At 36.8% G+C, this 19,359-nt stretch overlaps 1 protein-coding gene across 4 annotated transcripts in view; it reads left to right on the forward strand.

The window, feature by feature from the left end:
- Window positions 1–19,359, forward strand: part of KIF16B (kinesin family member 16B) — a 278,826-nt gene that overhangs the window by 226,046 nt on the left and 33,421 nt on the right. For all 4 annotated transcript variants that reach the window (XM_025039945.1, XM_025039946.1, XM_025039944.1 and 1 more), the window contains one exon: window positions 17,797–17,880. In XM_025039945.1, coding sequence (XP_024895713.1) covers window positions 17,797–17,880 — 84 coding nt within the window. The remainder of the gene's footprint in view (window positions 1–17,796; window positions 17,881–19,359) is intronic.

Genomic DNA, 19,359 nt, shown 5'->3' on the forward strand with positions numbered 1-19,359 from the left:
AAAGAGTGTATTACATACATCGTGCTGAAAATAAGTGACCTTCAAATTTAGAAAATTGAGCTGGTTCATTCATTTGTTCATTCATTCATTCGTTCATAAATCTATATTGAGCAACTCCGCACTGTGAATATAATTGTAAGCAAGACAGCTACATCCCCTCCTCTCATGAAGCAGAAAGAATGAACAATAAACAAAAAATAATAATAATAAATAATTTTAGACAATGTTAAGTGCCATGGAGAAAATAAAACCAGGCAGTGTGAAAGTATGACATGAGACCTGGGCTGTGGGCTTCTTTAGATGGGGCAAGCCTGGAAGGGCTTCCTGAAGGGGTGAAATTTGAGCTGAGATCAGAATGTTGAGAAGGAGCTACGCATGAAAATCTGGGGGTGAGCACAGCTTAAGTAGAGGGAAGAGCAAAAGCAAAGGCCCTGAGGTAGGACCAAGCTTGGCATGTTCCAAGAACAGAATGACTTGTAAAAAGTGGCAAGTGTAGTCGAGGTGAGGGCAGGGAAGTAGGTAAAGACTTGATGCTTTAGGGCCATGAATTTTTTCCTTCATGCTGTGGGAAACTACTGGATGATATTAAAAAAGGCCTGAGCATTGAAACTCAGCTGAAATTCCCATTCTTTTCATAGATGACTTCTCACAGAAACCGTTTCCCTAAAGACAGACTCATGATCTCAGTGATAACCCAGACTGGAAATTGCTTTTCCATGTTGAGTCCAACTTTGTGCCTTATTTCTTTCCCATAAGGAAAAAAATGAAGTTAGTTATGAAAGGGAACCCATAGACACATGGAAGAGAAGTGGTAATGTGAGTAGTGATTTGGAACTGTGTAGTAAGTTCCTAAAACAATGCTGATAGAAAGGGAAGCTGTGTTAATTACACACCCTGAGAAGGTAAACTGATGCCATTGAGTTTTTTGACATGTAGTCACAACTCTAATTTCCTCACCATATACTAAGTATTTAGCATGCCCTGGGTGCTGTGCTTGCTTTTGACATTCATGCTGTCTTGTGTTTGGAGTGAGACTTGTTTCATGTCACACAACTGGTGAGCAGAAGCCAGTGTAGAAGCCCAGGCAGTTTGACTCTATTTCCTATTTCTAGACAAACGATAATGTACAAATAAAAATGCAGTAGCATCTCATTCTAGATCTAGATCTTATTTCAGTGAGGAGAGAACAGCATTGCCCACTTAACATTTTTAAGATGAAGCTTAAATACCAAGTTGAATATCAGCTATATATTTTTTCCATAGAAAAAACATTTTTTCTTTTGTGCAGTCTAACTTCACATAGTCTTCCTTGCTGTTTACTGAGACTTGAGTAATATGTTTATTAGGTATTCATCAATTATGATTGCTCTTGTTATTGTTCATATTATTTACATCTCTGTATAGAATGCTAATCTTCTTGAAGTAATCAACTACCTCCAAGTGGTCTGTTTGGCCTAACAACATCCTAGAAATCACTGGACTTGTTAAAGACATAACTTCTTCAGGAAAGCAAAGGGTTCATATAAAAGGATGCTGAAATTTTTCTCTCATGGATGATTGTTTCATAGCCAAGTGGGAATGTGTTTTATTTGCCTCTCTCCTTCACTAAATTGGGCTCATTATTTCTATGGAAGTAGAAAACTACCCTTGCTCTGTTAATTGCAAGGGTAACAAAATGATTGATGATAACTTTTTTTAATGATACCTATTAGATTTACCTAGTCATACAAGTCCTAGTTCAAATTTTCATCAAGCTGAAAATATATGAAAAAAAAAAAAAAAACCTAATTCAAAATATATAGAGTTTGTAATACACTTGCCAAGTTAGATAATCTTTGTTCACCTTAAAACTTTAGTTTTGGTTATTGCTTATAATCTTTTGTAACGTCTAAAATTATACTCATTAATTTACAGTTCCTCCTGGAATTTTAAACATATTCTGTTGGGAAATATACCTCTAAAGGAGCTTGATATCACAGTTCCTTTTATGGAGATTTTCTTTTCTTTCAATAATCTTTTTTCTTTAAGATGATAATTTGCATGTTTATGGTAAAAGATTGAAATTTTTCAAAGATAAGTACTTAGAAAATGAAAGTTTTCTTAATCTAATCCTCAGAAATAACCATTTACAATGCCTTCTGAAGGTCTTCGTGGGTCCAGCTAGACATTCAGCTTCACAGGAGTCCCAAAGGCCATGCTTAGCAGTGGGTGACCTGAGAAGGGTACAAGATAGTGATCACTGCTTCTCAGCAGTGCCTGCAGCAGTCCGCACAGCTGTCCAATGCTGGTCTCTTTGCCCCACCTCTCGCAGGTAATAGCTTAGATGCAAGGAGATGAGACCAATGTGGGGCAGATGCCAACCACTCTGGCACAAAATGCTGTGCATCGAGGGAGCCAGAATCTCTGGGGACAGCTCCATGAGCAGAATTTCCAAAGTCTCTGCAAGGGACATGCTGAGTTATAAGAGTTACCTCAAACAGAGAAGCCTAAAGCTATGGCTTCTTACGATAGTCCACAAACAGTTGATCAGTTTATCAAGCAATTTATCATTTTACTGTGAGCAATGGTAGTAGCAAAGTTGGCAAATTACCTTATCAGTTTTCCAGAATCCTCTTGTTGGACATAGGGCTAGTTTTCTAGTTTTTTGCTGCTGTGACTACTTCCCTATGGATATTCTTGATGATATCTTCATGTCTTCTGATCCACATGTGCAGACTTCCTCTGTGAAGAAATTTGGTAATTGTTCAACCGTTCTTAAAGACTTAATTTACAAAAAAACAAGATTAGAAAAGAACACAGAAACTGGCTAGGCTGAGAGCCCTGAGGGCCTTGACCTCCATTAACGAGAAGGTTTTAAGAATTCCTTAACCATCATTCAGCTAAATCTTTTAATCTCGCTATATACTCACAATTATTTTCTTATTTATTTACTATAATATTTTCTTAGGGAGAATGATGTCAACTGAAAACCTCCTCAGGGATACTTTACGTACACTTGAGTAGTGAACTAGTTAAAACAGGAAGGACTTGTCGATTACTGGACATAACATATGTCTGTGAAGAAAAAAGAAGGAACTTAGGGTTATTACAAGAGAAATGAACTTTTGAATCGAAAGGACAAGAAGCCACTGGGTTGCATGAAACTCTGGAACATGCGGATTGAGGGCAGAGAGAAGGCAGAAATCAAAGAAAAATTTACTTTATTGTTTTTTGGGGTTTTTTTTTTTTTTTTGTATGTTGACAAGTTTCAGAATAAAAAAAGAACCCTAAATTTCTTGTCCTGTATAATAGTAAGGAAGAACATACTGGCTGCGCGTGATCTTGGATCTCTTGTAAGCATTATGCTCATTCTCTTTCCAGAGTCGCTGTATGACTGGACCAAGCTCTCACTGAAGTGCTGTATTATTAACGATTTTTAAAACTGTTGTTTTATTTTTATTTATTCATTTTCTTTAACCTTAGCAGTTTCTTCTGGATTCTAAATCAGTTTCCCTTTTGTTTTGAATTAATTGTCCTCTTGATCTGCTGACATTTATTGCGCAAAGTAATAGCTCCTTCCAGCTTTCCTTCTCCATTTCCCTTCACTGATCTCGTATGGAATCTTAATCAAATTAAACCCTGTGTTTTCACATTCCACATCTGTAAAATGATAATGCCACAGCTAGTTTGTAAAATTTGTGAGAGCCTCAGATAAAATATGTTATTGAAAGCCACTATGAACTATTAGATGCAGTATCTGCTAGAGAGCACGTCTTTGAAATTTTATCATGCAGATCATTTCCACAATACTTTTTATCTGTCTGAAAATTATGGTTTGTTTTTTTTTTTTACTCTATCAAAATCAGTATAATCTTTTTAAATATCAGTCAAGCTCTGTGCTCAGGAACAAAGCCTCGGTGTCTGCTTTTTTCCTCTGTGGAAGAGGTAGTTACTGTTTATGTCTAGTGTCCATGAAGTTCACCTGTGGATTCAGATCCGGGTCCACTAAGACAAAAACATAGCTAATCAAGAAGCTGAATAAAACACTATTTTAAAACCACATCCCCTTTGACCACTAGAATGAATAGTGAAGACCTATTGTCTCCTTCTTCTCTCCCTTCCTTTTGGATGAGTGTCTAGTGGGCTCTGAATGTATTTAAGTAGGAGGACACGGGGCTAGAAAATCAGAGGGTCCTTCCAGGAGGTTCAGAGATGCCAACCTTTGTCTGATTTTTAGAGGACTTTATTTTAGTACATTTAACAAAGAGCTCTTTCTAATTGCTAGAGCCTAATAGGCACCTTACCTTTCTGGAGATTCACCTCACAATGAAAGCAGTTAAGCATTGGAATCCATCATCGAGGGCCATTTTATAATCTTGGCTAAGAGTGATTCTGAAGCAGGTATTGTGTTGGTCTGCCTAGAGGCAAGAAGATGAACCATGAAAATGGGATTTTTTTGTATTAAAATGTGCAATCGAAATAAATGCTAAGGGAACTTTTAATGCCTATGCATGGCAAGAGCATAAGTTATGTGCAGCAGGTCGTGTTGCCTGTTTGCATCATGACTGAGTTATCACAGTGAGTATTAGAGTCCCAAAAAGGCAAACAGAATCAGCCTCTATCAGCCGTATCTCCGAGGGGCCTCCCTTCTCTCTACAGAGTGGAGGGGGGAAATATTTTCAGAGCTTTTGAGTAAAACATGAAAGATAGCTGTGTTACAGCAACTGTTCTCTCTCCTGTCTGGCAGTCTCTGGGTGCCCGGTAGATACCGATGGGATGGAAGAAAACAATTAGGCAAGAGTTTATTTAATTTGTTTATGGACTTGCAGGTTGTACTGATGGAACCATTTCTCATCTTCTCTATTTTCCAAGTAGTTTCTCCAAAGCAGCACCAAAAAAGGGAAAGAAAAAAAAACTGGCTATTGGCCTCGTATTTGTCTTGGACAGCTATTTACCATCCATCACTGAAATGCATTTGAAACAGTTTTGTAACCAGCATTCCAAATTTAATATAAGAATTGCAAATCTACTCACCACCCAAATTATGTAATGCTACCAACCGTAGCCACAGAGAGCATCCAGTAAGCCTTAGATAAATTCAGCTGCATCAAGCCCTCAGCCTCGTTGAATTTTTAAACAGCAAACAGCTATGTAGGCAAAAATAGAATGCTGCCAGCTTCCTGACCTGGTATGTTATCAGAGGCTGAGATATCTCACTGTTTATATCATACGATTCCGTCTACCTGATAGATACACAGTATTTAAATCACTGCTTTCAAGAATGAGTGGGGACGCAAAAGGCAACAGAATTAGCTGGGAAGCTTTTCCTACATAAGTGCACCCAGGACTCAAACTAGGAAATTCTGATTTAGTACAGCTGAAGTGGTGCTGGAGAGTGTGTAGTTGGGGGAAAAAATATTCCCCAAATGATGCTCTCTGGACCAGTGGTAAGATACTTCCTGTCATTTCTTTTGCATCCACCTTGGGAGCATAAGTTGATTTTTCATTGTTATGTATCACGAAACATAAAAGGTGATTTCCAGTGACAAGTAATCTTGTCAAAATTAATGACAGCTATTTTAAACTTAGACAATGAAAACATGTTGATTGTCTCTTTGATCACCAAAGACAAGGGGACATAGACATGTGAGGTTTCCCTCTGCAACCAGCAAGGAAACTTCAACAGCAGTGGCTTGAAACCATTTGCACATTATGAAATATAAGTACTTAAAGATTGAGTAGTTCACTTTTTTTTTTTTTAAGAAATGAAGAATCAAATACCCAGAGTTTTGTTCAAAGTCACATCAATTCTTAGAGATTAGGCAAGATTCATGTCTCCTCTGATTCCTCGTCCTCCTTCTTTGTCCTGAGTCCCTCTGCATGACTTCATTCAGAAGGGGGAGTTTTCAGAGTGCTCCAAATGAGACCAAAAAGAAGAAAATCTGTTTCCTGTATAAATCTGCGGAATAGCAAGACTCCATGGATAACTAGAAATTGGGTTCCTTTTATTGAATGTCAACAATGACAGGTTCCTGTAATGTCTTAGTCTCTAAGACAGATAATTAACATCATAGTAAGAGATGGAAAATACCAACATTTGAATGAATTCAACTGCGTAATTCTTAAAAATGTGATATGAAATTCTCACAGATCTAAAATGTTTCTCACTTTTAAAAATTGTTGAGACATACACGTATGTCCTCTAATCTGTCTTCACTGTTTCATGCCTAAAGAAAATCGACACTGGCTTTGGAAGGACTGAGATTTTATGTGGAGAAGTTATAATCTTTATACCAAATATAATGAAGTCAGTGTGATCCTAACTAGGTTTCCAACTGTGTTTACACCTAGGATGACTCCAGGTTCTAGTACTTCAGATCACAACAGGAGAGCAGCTTCCGTTAGTGCTGTCCTAGTTGTAATTGCTGGCTGCTCCACAAGGGCCACTGGCAAAGAATTCTGCCTTGCTCATTCATTCAGCAGGTATCTAATGAGAGTCTAGTATGTACCAAGCCCTGGGCTAGGCACACAACAGGTGTTCACAAATATCGTGTGGTATGCTCAAGTTACCATATCAGATGTCTAAAGGTAGCCCGTTGTTCCTTTAGTAACCACCTAGGTTGTCCTGAAGAGTTGCTACTTCATGCCTCTACAAATCAAACTTGGAAGAGAATTGCCTATTTGTTTGTGAGTGTATTTCTCAGTGACAGCTGTTCTTATAAGGCCTTGGAAACTGCTATTAATTTTGAGTACTCAGAAATGCTTCCATCTAGTCAGCTGTGAGAATTATGGCTGCCCTTTGATGAATTTTCATTATTTGCATTTCTCAAAAGCTTGAGTAGTTGAGATTTACAGCCACAAACCTGCAGGGTGTGGATGTTTCAAACACTGCTGGTTATCATGTAGGTACATCTACATGCAAAAGACAGGTTATAGCGGATTTGACCAATTAGAGTACCATATAGAATTTTTCCCTCTAATCTTTAAAAATTGAGTATCAGGTAGCCAAGTATTACATGAGTAAAGAAAATGCCTAGTAAATGAGGAATGACTATAAAGTACACTTTTATTAGGTGGTAACAGAAGTCAAATGTTTTCTTTTCATTAGTAAATATTCTATACTTTATTAGTTGTTCTCAGTTTTCTTTGTGCGTTTTATAATCCAGTTTTAGCTGCTCAATTGTTATAAAATCATAAAATATAGACAAGACTTTTTAATGCGCATTTTAATTTCTTTTCTATGTTAGGGCTGTCATTATTTATATCCAAAGAAATAACAATGCCATTTATCAAAACCTGTGTTGTCCGTTGCCTTTAAGACCACCTGGACTTAATATGAAGCCCATCTCACCTAAAAAGTGAACTTGGCCAAGAAAGAAAGGCTTCTAATAAAAGCAAACATTTCCATTACATTTAATTTATCTTCTTGATGGCAGCAAACTGGCTGACCGATCTGATTATAATGTAATAAACACTGAAGTTAGAATTTGAGTGTGATAATTGGGCTGCGTCAGTTCACTGGGAATCAGAAAGGGAAAGACCAACTTGTAGAGGAAAATTTCACTCTGCGGTCATTTAGATCATGAAGAAATATTCCAAAGCAACACAGAATGCTGACTATATTTCTCATATACATATATAGTGAGCTAACTTGATAGATGAATTGATGGATTCTCAATGCTTTCATTTTCCCAATATTGAGATTCACAAATAATTCCATAAAATTCCTGTGCTAGTAGTTATAAGCAAGTATTGATTTTTCTTATCTGACTTTGTTGATAGTTCTCCTATTATCATATAGACTTCACGGGCACTGAGCAAGAGAAAATGAATTTCACTGGAAATCAGTAGCCTTAAAACAATTGTTTTCATTTTTCTAATGGCTTTTATTTTAGTTCTTTTGTCTCTAAAATATGTTTTATTTACTGATTTGCAGAACAAGCTTGTTATGTTTCTCTTAGGTCAAAAAAAAATGCTGTTTTAATCCTTATTTGTTTATTTCCTATATTTTCCTCTGCATAACCAAATTTCATGATTAGAGAAAGTAGACCATAGGATTGTTAAATTTTCTTTCACTATTCTCTAGGCCTATTGTGTCTCCCACAAATATCCAATTTATTTGACCTCAGTCATCATTTTTAATTTTAATGTACAATTTTCCTATAAGAGTTCAAATATCTTTGCTTCATTTCCCACTCCTGCTGTAAAGATAATGGCTAGAGCAGGAAAAGATATAATTTTAATAGTTTTCTCATCTATACTGCATTCTCATTTGTGTCTGTCCTTTTTCTATTCTACAGCCTCTTGAAAGTTAATGTTTTATTATTATACTGAGTTCTATTTTCTTTCCTTGCCTTACTTCAAGTAAGAATGCCATAAAGATTTTACAGGAAGTAAGGTATACTCCTCAAAAGCAAAATAGTATCTAAAGTGCCACTTCTAACTCGGCATAGAGAGATTTTAATCATCAGTACCTGAGTTACAGAATTTCAGAGCTGAAAGGAAACTTAAACATCTTAGTTCAACTTCATTTTAACAGATGACAAAACTAGAAGCTAGAGGGTTTTTATTCACTCTTCAAGATTATATAGCCAGCTCTTTGCTGAGTTGAGACTTGAAATCTGATTGCCCTAAATCCTAGGTTATTGAAAGAGACATATGATATTAATTTAACTGTTATATTAAATTTATAAAAAGGATAATCATATTTTATTGTTTCTATAAAAACGATGTATGCTCATTTATAAATATTATACATAATACAGAAAGAAAGCAACAGATTACCCCAAATCATTTTCTAAATATAATTAATGTTACCATTTAATGGACACTATTTTAAGTTCTTAACTGAAGAGGCACAGATAAAAGGATGGATATATAGATTGATAAAAAAATTAAAATGAGAAAAAGCAGAATAGGAAGAAAGAATGAAATAACTTTATAACATGTTCATTCTAGATATGCTATTTTTAATTACAAACATTAAATTTAACTTTACTTGACTGTAACAGAAGTAAAAGAAAACACTAATAGTGAAGAAATTGCTGACCTTCAAATTAAATGTTTCTTCACCACAAGCTATATTCAATTCTCTAAAATATATGATTTTAAGAAAAAAGATCATAAAAAACATTAAAACATTAGCTGCTAGTTTTCAAATATGTTTTCATTTTATAAATTATCAATTGTGTTTCCCTTTTATAAATGATAAATTTACTCTTCTATCAAAGACAATATTAGCACACTTTGTTTACTCCCGTCTCCCAAATTTTTAGAATTATATTTTATGTTGTCGGGATATATAACATCTACAATCTTATATGCATAAATCATACATACATAATTTCATCTTAGTTGTGAGTAGAGGCAGTATTTACCATATCTTCTTCATTCCTGAGATCTGTATATTATGCTCTCCCTCTTTTTTTTGTTTGTTTTTGTTGTTGGTGGTCATCCAGTATGCACCTTGATGTGTTTTATCTGAGTTCTTACCTGCTTGAGAATGTCTGTCACCTGCATACTTGAAAGACACTTTGGTTAGCTATAAATGTCTTGGGTCACATTTTCTTTCCCTTAGCACATTTCGTTTTGCACTGTTATTTTCTCTACATTGTGTACTATATGCTAATTTGTGTTTTTATTGTGTTCATGCTACTTTTGTTCCTTCCATTGGGGCTTTCATTCCAGAACTGTTTTTGTTTGTTTGTTTGTTTGTTTGTTTCTTTTTATTCCACATATAAGTAAAATCATATGCCATTTGTTGTTCTCTGTCTCATTCACTCTACTCAGCACAATACCCTCTAAGTCCATCTATGTTGTTGCAGGTGGCAAGATTTTATTCTTTTTTTTTATGGCTGAATATTCCATTGTATATATGTACCACTTCTTCTGTTTTACTTTTTTTAGCGGGTCAAGGAGAGGTAAGGGAGGGATGGGGGTGGAAGGTGTCAACTTTGTTAATTTTAGAATAGTTTAGACTATATTTTGCCTTTCAGCATGCCTTGTAATTTATTGCTGAAAGCCAGACATGATGTATTGGGGAAAAGGAATTAAGAAATATAGGTCTTTAGTGTGAGGTGTCATGTTTACCTGGCTAGAATATAGTCTGTGTTTGCTGTTTGCTGTAGGTATGGTGTCAGAGGCTAAAATTTCCTGTAGTGCCTTGTTTTGGTCTCCCTTGTCTTTGGGTCTTCTCAGAGACTTAAGTAGAGTCTGAGGCTTGCTGTTCTTTTAGCTGTAGTCCCCAGTTGTTGGAGCCCTAGTAACGTGGTGGTGAGGCGCAGAGGGAGGTGAAGTGCCCTGTATAGACCCTATGATTGCTTAAGTCTCAGTCTTTTAGTGAGCCCGAGTGGAGCATTTCACTTCCTCAGGTCTTTCAGACTTTGGTAAAACTCAAGGTGATTGGATTTTGGTGAAAGAGTTTCCAGTGAGGAGGCAGGCCTTGTTAAGGAAAGCAGAGCTCTGCGTCTGTGTCAGAATGGCTGCTTTCTCCTCTTGCCGGAATGAGGGCATCTTCCTCCCATCTTTACAGCGAGACAGTGGGACTCCTGGAGGTAAATCTCATGAAAGTGTGGAGAATACCCCCACCCCCCAAGTTTTTAACTCAGTATTAGTCTACTCTGGACCTCCAGCAATTCATCTATTATAATTTAAAGCCTTCCTACCAATACTGGTTACAGCTTCGGGTTTCTGTGACCTCTAAGCTGTGATTCTCTCTCTGCCTGTTTGTCTATCTGTTCAGTTTGGGGACTGTAGTTTGCCCTGTGACCTCAATTCTCTGATGATCTAAGAAGAGTTGTTGGTTTTTAGTTTGTTCACCTTTTTTTTTTTTTCGGTAGTGAGGACAGGAATGATGGCTTCTAAGTTCCTTAAGTATCAGATCAAAAACCAGAAACTCTACTTCAGTAGTTTTAGATTGACAGAAAAAAATAATGTTGTTAGCTCAGAGTTTTCATATACCCTATACCCAGTTTACCCTATTGTTAACAATCTATAGTAGTATAGTAATCTTTGTCACAATGATTGCCACACTATTATAAGTCAATATTGATACATTATTATTAACTAAAGTATATTTTTGAGATTTCCTTAGTTTTTACCTAACATCCTTCATTCCAGGATCTCATCCAGGATATCACATTACATTTAGTTATTATGTCTCCTTAAGCTCCTCTTGGCCGTGACAGTTTGTCATGCTTTCCTTGTTTTTGATGACCTTGACAGTTTTGAGGAATGCTGTTCAGGTAGTTTATAGACTGTCCCCAATTGGGATTTGTCTGATGGTTTTCTCATGATTAGATTAGAGTTATGAGTTTAGAGGAAGAAAATCACAGAGGTAAATAAAGTTCTGTTTTCATCACATCATATAAAGGATACGTACACAATCAGTATGACTTATCACTGTTGATACTGACCTTGATCACCTGGCTCAGGTTTCTCTGGGTTTCTCCACTGGAAAATTGTCTCCCTTTCTGTACTGTGCACATTGGAAAGAAGTCACTATGCACAGCACACGTTTTAGTAATGGAGAGAGATGTTCTACTTCCTTGAAGATGGAGTATTTACATAAATTATTTGGAATTTTTCTGCGTGGAAGACTTGTCTCTTCTTCATTTCTTAATTTATTCAATTGTTTTATCCAGTCATTATGTTTTGGGTTATATGCCAATGTGTTTTTTTATTTGTTTTGTTTTTCAAATTGTTACAGCTCAGCAATTAGCTTTTTCAGTTGGCACCTGTGTTCCTTCGTAACACTCCTGTCATTGTGCTTTTGTTTTTGAGTACTTTCTTACTTTTGCACCACAAGATACATCAGGCTTATTTTATGTATTACCTGTCAGAGTCCTAGAATTAGCCATTTATCTAAGAGCTGGCTCACTTTTCTACCCCTTTTTCCACTTATGGTCTCTTCTTTCAACCTGTGTATTATTTATTTCTTTTGACTCTTTTTTTAGAGGTGATTTTTGTACTTCCTATAAGACTGAATGATTTCTTGTCTGAATTCTTCCCGGCTCCCTTTGACCAGTTCTCTTTGTGGCAAATGTTCTTTATCTGCCTTTTGCTTATGTTTCATTCCACATCTCTTTACTCTGTCCTTTTTATTCAAGTTCCAGTTTTTGGTTTCATCTAATTATTTTTCATTTTTAAGTGAAGTGGATTAGATGTTGGGGGAGAAAACACCAGTGTATCTTGAGGCCAAGGAGGGAAAAGATACTGGGAGGATGGAGAAAGTCAGCAAGTTGCTACCTGCTTAAACTTTTGCCTAGGATTTTTCTGAATTTTTCTCCTTGATTTTGAAACAGATTCTCTCATTTTTTGGTGTTCAGAAGGGCTGTGGAATCACTGGCTATGGCCAGAAAGCCAAGTGCTGATCTTCAGGCCTTTTCTCCATCTAGCACTGTGAGGTTTTCCTGATTCTTTCTCCCCCAGCTTCCTCCTGCCTTCCTCTTGGCTGTGGGTGTCCCCTACCTATTCCTCGTCCCCACATTTAATCTCTCTACTCACAACATAGTGGAATGCAGGAGAGTTCGCATGCTGACTTTGGTGGACAGCTCACTGGGCCACGATCTGGAGGTAAGGGGAGGAAGGCTCTCGGAAGCCCCCCTTCTCACCTCTTTCCCACAGTGCTTTCCCTGGGTGCTGCCTGGCCTGCGATGTGAGGCTGTGGCCATTTCCTAGTTTGGAGATACAATGTTTCCTTTACTTTTCATTTCTTTTCTTGTTCTTAGTATGTTTGAAGGAGATGAGGGAAGAAAAGAAAGCACCATCTTTAACCAGAACCGTTCCATCAAATTTTATAGAAAGATTTTGTAGAAAGATTATTTTTGTTATAATCACACTTTTCAACATTAGAGTCTCTGCACAGAAGTTACAAGGGGAAATGTGGTACATGCTCTTTTTGAAAATGAAGTCTTATAGAAAGAAAATTACTTTTCCCTCCTGACTGAATCCCAAGTTTCTTGATAATTTTTGTATGAATCAGAAATACTTACGCGAACTCTTTAGAATTTAGTTATTGTGAGGAATATCGAACTTTAGGAACTTCAATTTTTAGATGCGTAGGACACTGTGTTTCCTTTGTCAGAGGCTACAAAGGAAATCAAAGAGGAGTCACTCTACCTACAGATTGCTGTTTACTGTTTCTGACAATACTTCTCATGGAAATCAAATCTAGACCATCTGCTAGATTAAATATGAGGCCATAAAAATGAAATTTGTAAATATAAAGAACTTGAGAAGAAATGAAAATGTCTAGATAATATAATTGGTTTTATTTAAAATTTTCCGTTTAACATGAGAAACCAGTCAGGCAAATAAAAAAAAGATGTCAATGTATGTAGGACGTGAGTGAAGTCAAAGACAATTCTGAATCACCCCCTTTCTGAGCCTCTCTTAAAGTCTTAATTTATGAGAAATATTACTTTTCAGACAGGAACACTTTCAGCAAAATAGAAGAAATTTTTTTTTTTTTTTTTAAACTCTCTAGGCACATTATTTGTCCTTACCAGTGGCTCTTCCAGTTTTGGTAAATTGTCCATTTTTAAAAAAATATTTAGACAGTTTAAATAATATATAATCCAGGAATGAAACCTACAGAGGATTGCTTTAACTGTCTGTTTTAAAATAAACAAAGCAATTGTTTTGCACTTGTGGAGAGACAAAGTTCTCTTTTTTACCCCAGGTTTTTAAGCTCTTCTAAGGATTTTTATAATATTACTGTTTCAAGAATTTGAAGCAGCAATTCCTTCCCTCTTTCTCTTAATCTAAGTAAAGACGCTGATGGTCATTTTTTCTTTCTGGAAGATAGGCTGATTCAGATGGCTGAGTGTGACTATATGTTCTTTGTCAACCACTATTGGTCCCTAAATGGTTTTTTCGGCCCCCTCCCCTGCATTCCCAACTCTTCAGCTATTTTAATGTCATATACTTTTAATACAAGATATTTCTAGTTTTAGTTTCTTTTTGCGTGCTTTCCAGGAAATATTCTTTTGAATGAATATTGGTTTAGATATAGCCAACCTATATTCCATCAAATGAGAATATTTACACTTGGCAGGTAAAGCAGGTAGAAATGTATCTTTGCCCTAGTAGTCGCTTAAAAATGTCAAAGTTTTATACAGGGTTTAACCAGATGAAATTGCTAATATGCAACCATTTTTAACTTACAAAATTGGCAATTTCATCTCATTCGACTCTAAGAGCTTTTAGATAGCACTGTTAAGATTCTCTAAAAAGGAGAAATGAAAGCAGATTTTATTTTGTCAGAAGAGAGTTGAAAGCAGTTTCTAGTGTAAATGTAATAATTTTAATGGAGGCCATATTTCTCTTTATACTCTGCCTCATGGCTTTGCCTTTCTATTTTAGTTTTCCATGTCCCAGCCTCACCAATAAGACACGGACCCAGTAGCATGCATGAATCAGATATGGAATTTCTGCTCTCATTTTTTTTTTCTCATTCCCTCCAACCCTCCCACTATGTTTAAGAATAGCCACTATTATTCTTCTGTTTTATTATGAAAGGTATGAGATGATAGGAACTAACTAACTTTAGATGTCCCAAGACAGACCTCTGGGGAGCCTGTCTCCAAACCCATCCCCTTTCCTGTTATCCCCATTGCTGTTGTTAACTCCTGTCACTTTCCTGTTCCCTTGTTGGGTAGAGGTCCTCAGTGAGGTTCCGTCGACAGCTCTTGTTGGAGCTGTTGAGCACTCCTTAGTGGCTATACATCATTTTTCTACTTTAATACACTTAAGGAGGGGGTACTTTCTTTCATCCGAATCCTGGATCCCAAGGGCTTCACAGGGGATTCTTCAGTACACTGCAAACATCCTCCACAGCGTTACTGAGAAAAACCCAGAGTCAGTCCTGATTCTTTGTCTTGACTCTGCCACTCCATCCATGACTCTGAACCTTTCTAAGTCATTTAATTCTGGACTTGTGTTTCTTTAGCTCTAAAGTTAGATGGTTGAATATCAGAGTCCTATTTATGTGCCTAAAAGTAATTTAAAGTTGCTCTTTTCTTCCTAAAATATGAACAACAGTATTATACATAATTTATACATAGTTATTTATAACACAGGGTAGACATTAATAGCATAAAATATTAGCTTCCATCAGTACTACTGTTGACTAAGAGGACATTTAACTGCTTGGTCCCCACCCAGTTCAGCTGCCTGAAGTCCTTTTAGTGCATCATTTCTGACTGAGCATCCAAGTATGATTATAAATTTCCCCTGACAGAAACCACATCACCTCATCAGCCACATAAGAAAATGACAAAACAACCAACTGTGAAATCATGCTTGCCAAGCTTTCAGCATCACCACTGAGTGGGGGAAAACATTTGTACAAGATGAAATTGAGTCTGGATGAAGCCCAAAAGACAATCTCTGATGTACCTGTCTTCTCTAAGCTGCAACATATGGGAAGTACATTTGTGCCAGTGAGGCCAGGGTTCCAGAAAAATCTTTGTTCCTTGAAGCCACATCACCAGTCCAGGCATGGGGAGAGTACAAGGGAATGTGACATGCTGCTTTCTTAGTGATTATCAGACCTCTAACAAATAATTGTAGTAGCTAAGGTCCATTTGGCATTGCTTCACTAAATCTTCACAGAAATGCAGTGAAGTGTATTACCAATGTCTGCATGTTTTTCAGCAGAGAATACTCAGTTTCAGAAACACAACTAGTTAGCTGGTTAGCGGTCACTCCAAGATTCAAACTGGGTCTGTCTTACATAAGTGCCCATGGTCTTTTACTTTACCTTGAACTGACTTTAAAATAGAATGTCAGCAACAAATGTGGAACATTTTGAGAAAAGAGAAGAAGTGCTGCACCCCACCACCCAAAGTTTCTCTGCTTTGGTAGAACAAGCACTAGAGCATGAAAGAAGCAAACATCTGCCTGATTTTAGTTAACTTTAAAGAAGGACCATAAAATTACCAAAGGTACCTTGAATAGAGTGAAAGGGAGAAATACTTTTAATAAGAAAAAGGCAGATACCTAATAAAAATAGGCAAAAGCTGAACAAACACTTTCCCAGAATGACTAACCAGATGGTCAGTGAGATTGTGAAAGGATGCTCAACATCTTTAGTCATTAGAGTAAAGCAGATCTGAACCACAATAAAAATCATTGCATATACCCACCAGAATTGCTAAGATGAAAAAGATAGTACCAAGTGTTGGTCAGGATCTGGAGCAACTGGATCTCTCAGTCACTGCTGGTGGGAGTGTCAGCTAGTAAAACCACTTTGGAATACTTTTGATCATTTCAAGTACAACTGAACACTTGCATGCCATATGACCCAGCATTTTTACTCCTAAGAGTATGACCAACAGAAATGCCTGCATATGTTCATCAGAAGTCCTGTAAGAAAAATGGTTATAGCAGCACAATTCTTAATGGCTAAAAACTGGAAACTAACCAAAAGCCCAATAACAAGAGACTGAACAAGTAAATGGTGGGATGGTCACATGATGGCATACAGCATAGCCACAGAATGAGCAGACTGTTGCCACGCATAACAACGAGTATGTATCTCACAAACATGAGGTAGGGTAATGAAGGTAGTCACATGAGAGTTCATGCTGTATGATACCATTTACATGAAGTTCAAAAATAGGAAAAACTAACCCATTAGGAGTGAGCCAACCTTTGTGTGGTATGGGAGGGAACGGCTGCAAGGGAGCATTTGGCGGTTCCTGCAGTGCTGGGTGTGTGCTGTTTCTCCATCCAGGTGGTGGCAATAGTGTGTTGAGATGTTGATAATTCACCAAGTTGTTCACTTCTATGTGCATTTTTCTGTATGTGTATTCTACTCTAATACTAAGTTTTTAAAGTACTATGTGTACAGACGCTAGTTCTTAATTTTTGACTCCTGCTGTGGCAATATAAATTTAAATCAAGTAAGGGATTTGCATGTGTATAAAATAGGAACTTTGTGGCATATTGTGACCTATGTAGTGGGAGAAATGTTGTTAAATTTTTCTTGATAATTCTTCATTGGCCTCTCAGTTCGTCTGAACCCACAAGGTGAGGAAACAGCGGATTCCATCAGCACCAGCAGTTATCGCTGCTTAGCATTCGCTCAACCAGAGCAACGCTGGCTGGTCAGGTTTTTACCTGATTATAGAATCTTTCTTGCCTCGGAGTCTATAATAAAACTTATGATTTTTATACCTCCAAGAAGAAAAGCATAAGGAAAGTAATTGTGAAATTATAAGACTTAGCTAAAAACAAATTCTGAACCTTTATTCTCTAGGAAGTGAGGTTGAAGAAATTAATAGAGAAGTCCTCTTTTCACATGGGCAGTTTTCATGTTCAATAGTAGTAGGGGAAAAGGCAATATGGGATGCTTAAAGAACCTTAACAATGGTCTAAGAACTATTTTACAATATATTCAGGTAGTGTGCAAGTTGAGTTTCTCAATTCTCATCTCAACACAAAAATCATTAAATTCTAGTATAAGAAAAAGACTAAAAGAAGAACAGACTTGTGTTTTAAAAATAAAAACTTATGAAACACCATCTGGCAAAGAGTCTAATGTTGTCTAAGACAAAGTATGGAGACTTGTGACCGTCCTTCCTTTGAGTTCTCATTGTCCTACATTCTCATTTGACCATTGTGGAACCTTGCCTGATCTGTTCAAGGTTACACAGTTGGTTGGTGGCGAAGGAATGCGGGATCTACTATCTTTAAACTTTCAACCCCTTTCTCTTTTTCGGCCCATGATAGAGATTCCAAATAATAGGTTAATAATAGCCCAGAGATCACAGATGTGACATTAATGCATCTCTTGTAAAATATGTATTTCAGCTTGCTACTCTTGAATTTCCTCCAAAGAAACTATTTGGAAACAAGGATGAACGTGTGATTGCTGAGAGGCGGAGTCACTTAGAGGTAACAGAATAAAGCTTTTCTTTCTGTGTATGTGGAAATTTGCCATGTGGTTGACCAGTGAGAATTATTCCTAGTAAACACTATTACTCTTGTTCATGAGTGTGAAGTGCTATTTCATTAACACAGAAGATGGCAGCAGTAGATTATAAAAGAATGTTATCAGTTTATTTAAAATATAAGCCCTTTTCTCCCTACGGTCTAACAGAATGGGTTTTTTTGTTTGTTTGTTTTTGTTTTTGTTTTTTTTGTTTTTTTTTAAATTCTTGTTGTTTTGTTTTTTAAAGAGATATTTTTATTCTAAGGTTATTCACCATAGATAGATGGTATATAATACAGGATTGAGGATATGGAGCACTTTTATTCTAAGGTTAGGAAGCAGGCTGTGAGAACTAAATATCACCATAGACAGATGGTATATAATACAGGATTGAGGATATGGAGCTTGCTGCAAAAACAAACAAACAAACAAACAAACAAACCTGAATTAATTAACTGAAGATTTATAGTACTGCAGCATTATTACTTTTTCAAGATGGAAGCAAAAAGACACAAACCTATTTTAGTCATGGTTAGGTTTTGTCTGACTTATTTTAACTTCTGAGCCATCTACATGTAGAACTGGTTCAAGACAACTGTTGTTTTTCTGATGGCCTCTCTGCCAATGCACACTGTGGACTGTTTTATATAGTTTGTATTTCTTTTCAGGGTAAAGTGGTTGAGATCTGGTGCTAATGCGGCTGAGTCTGTGTGCTGAGGCATGGTCACAGGCAGCCAGTCCTAGGTTACTGGCTACTCTCTCGACATTGTGAGCCACTGAGGCAGATATTATAAGGCAGATAGCTCACGACAATCTTGAGTCAGCATGTTTTCAGGGGGCCTTTCAAAGTCCGTTTGCTACTTTAAGAGATATAGTAATAAGACCTATTGCAGATGAAATCCAGTAGAGAAAGTCTGAAGGTCTTTTCTGAATTGTGAAGTACTATATAAAAATTAGGTATTAATCTCATTCCCAGTGACAGCCAGTTTGAAATGATTGCCCAAGGGATCCACTTAATACCAGTGGACCAAGGATTAGGGAAAGTCCAGAGGCCAGAGAGTCCAGTGAGAGCAAAAGGGGCAAAGTGGGAGATGTAGAGATTGTGGTCCATGATCGGCATTTTAGAGTTTTGAGAACCTCAATACAGAACTTCTGTGGGGAAAGATGAATTTCAGGATTTGTTCATACTTACAGACATTTGAGTTTAACCATAGAGTTACACATTTGATGAGGTCTTGCAATTATTAAGGCTGAGCTCTAGATGGGTCATTGCAGACATCTAAAAACCATCCTAGAGATGGCATGACCCTATTATCCAAATGAAGAATTTGCCTTCAAGGGAGAGGTTATCGTGATAAGCCTGCTCGATCAAATTCTCTTAAAGGTTTAATTGAATCATATAAGAAATTTAAAAATAACAATAGAACTAGTAATGATTTTCT

Source organism: Pteropus alecto, unplaced genomic scaffold, assembly GCF_000325575.1.
Source record: "Pteropus alecto unplaced genomic scaffold, ASM32557v1 scaffold45, whole genome shotgun sequence".
Lineage (NCBI taxonomy): Eukaryota > Metazoa > Chordata > Mammalia > Chiroptera > Pteropodidae > Pteropus > Pteropus alecto.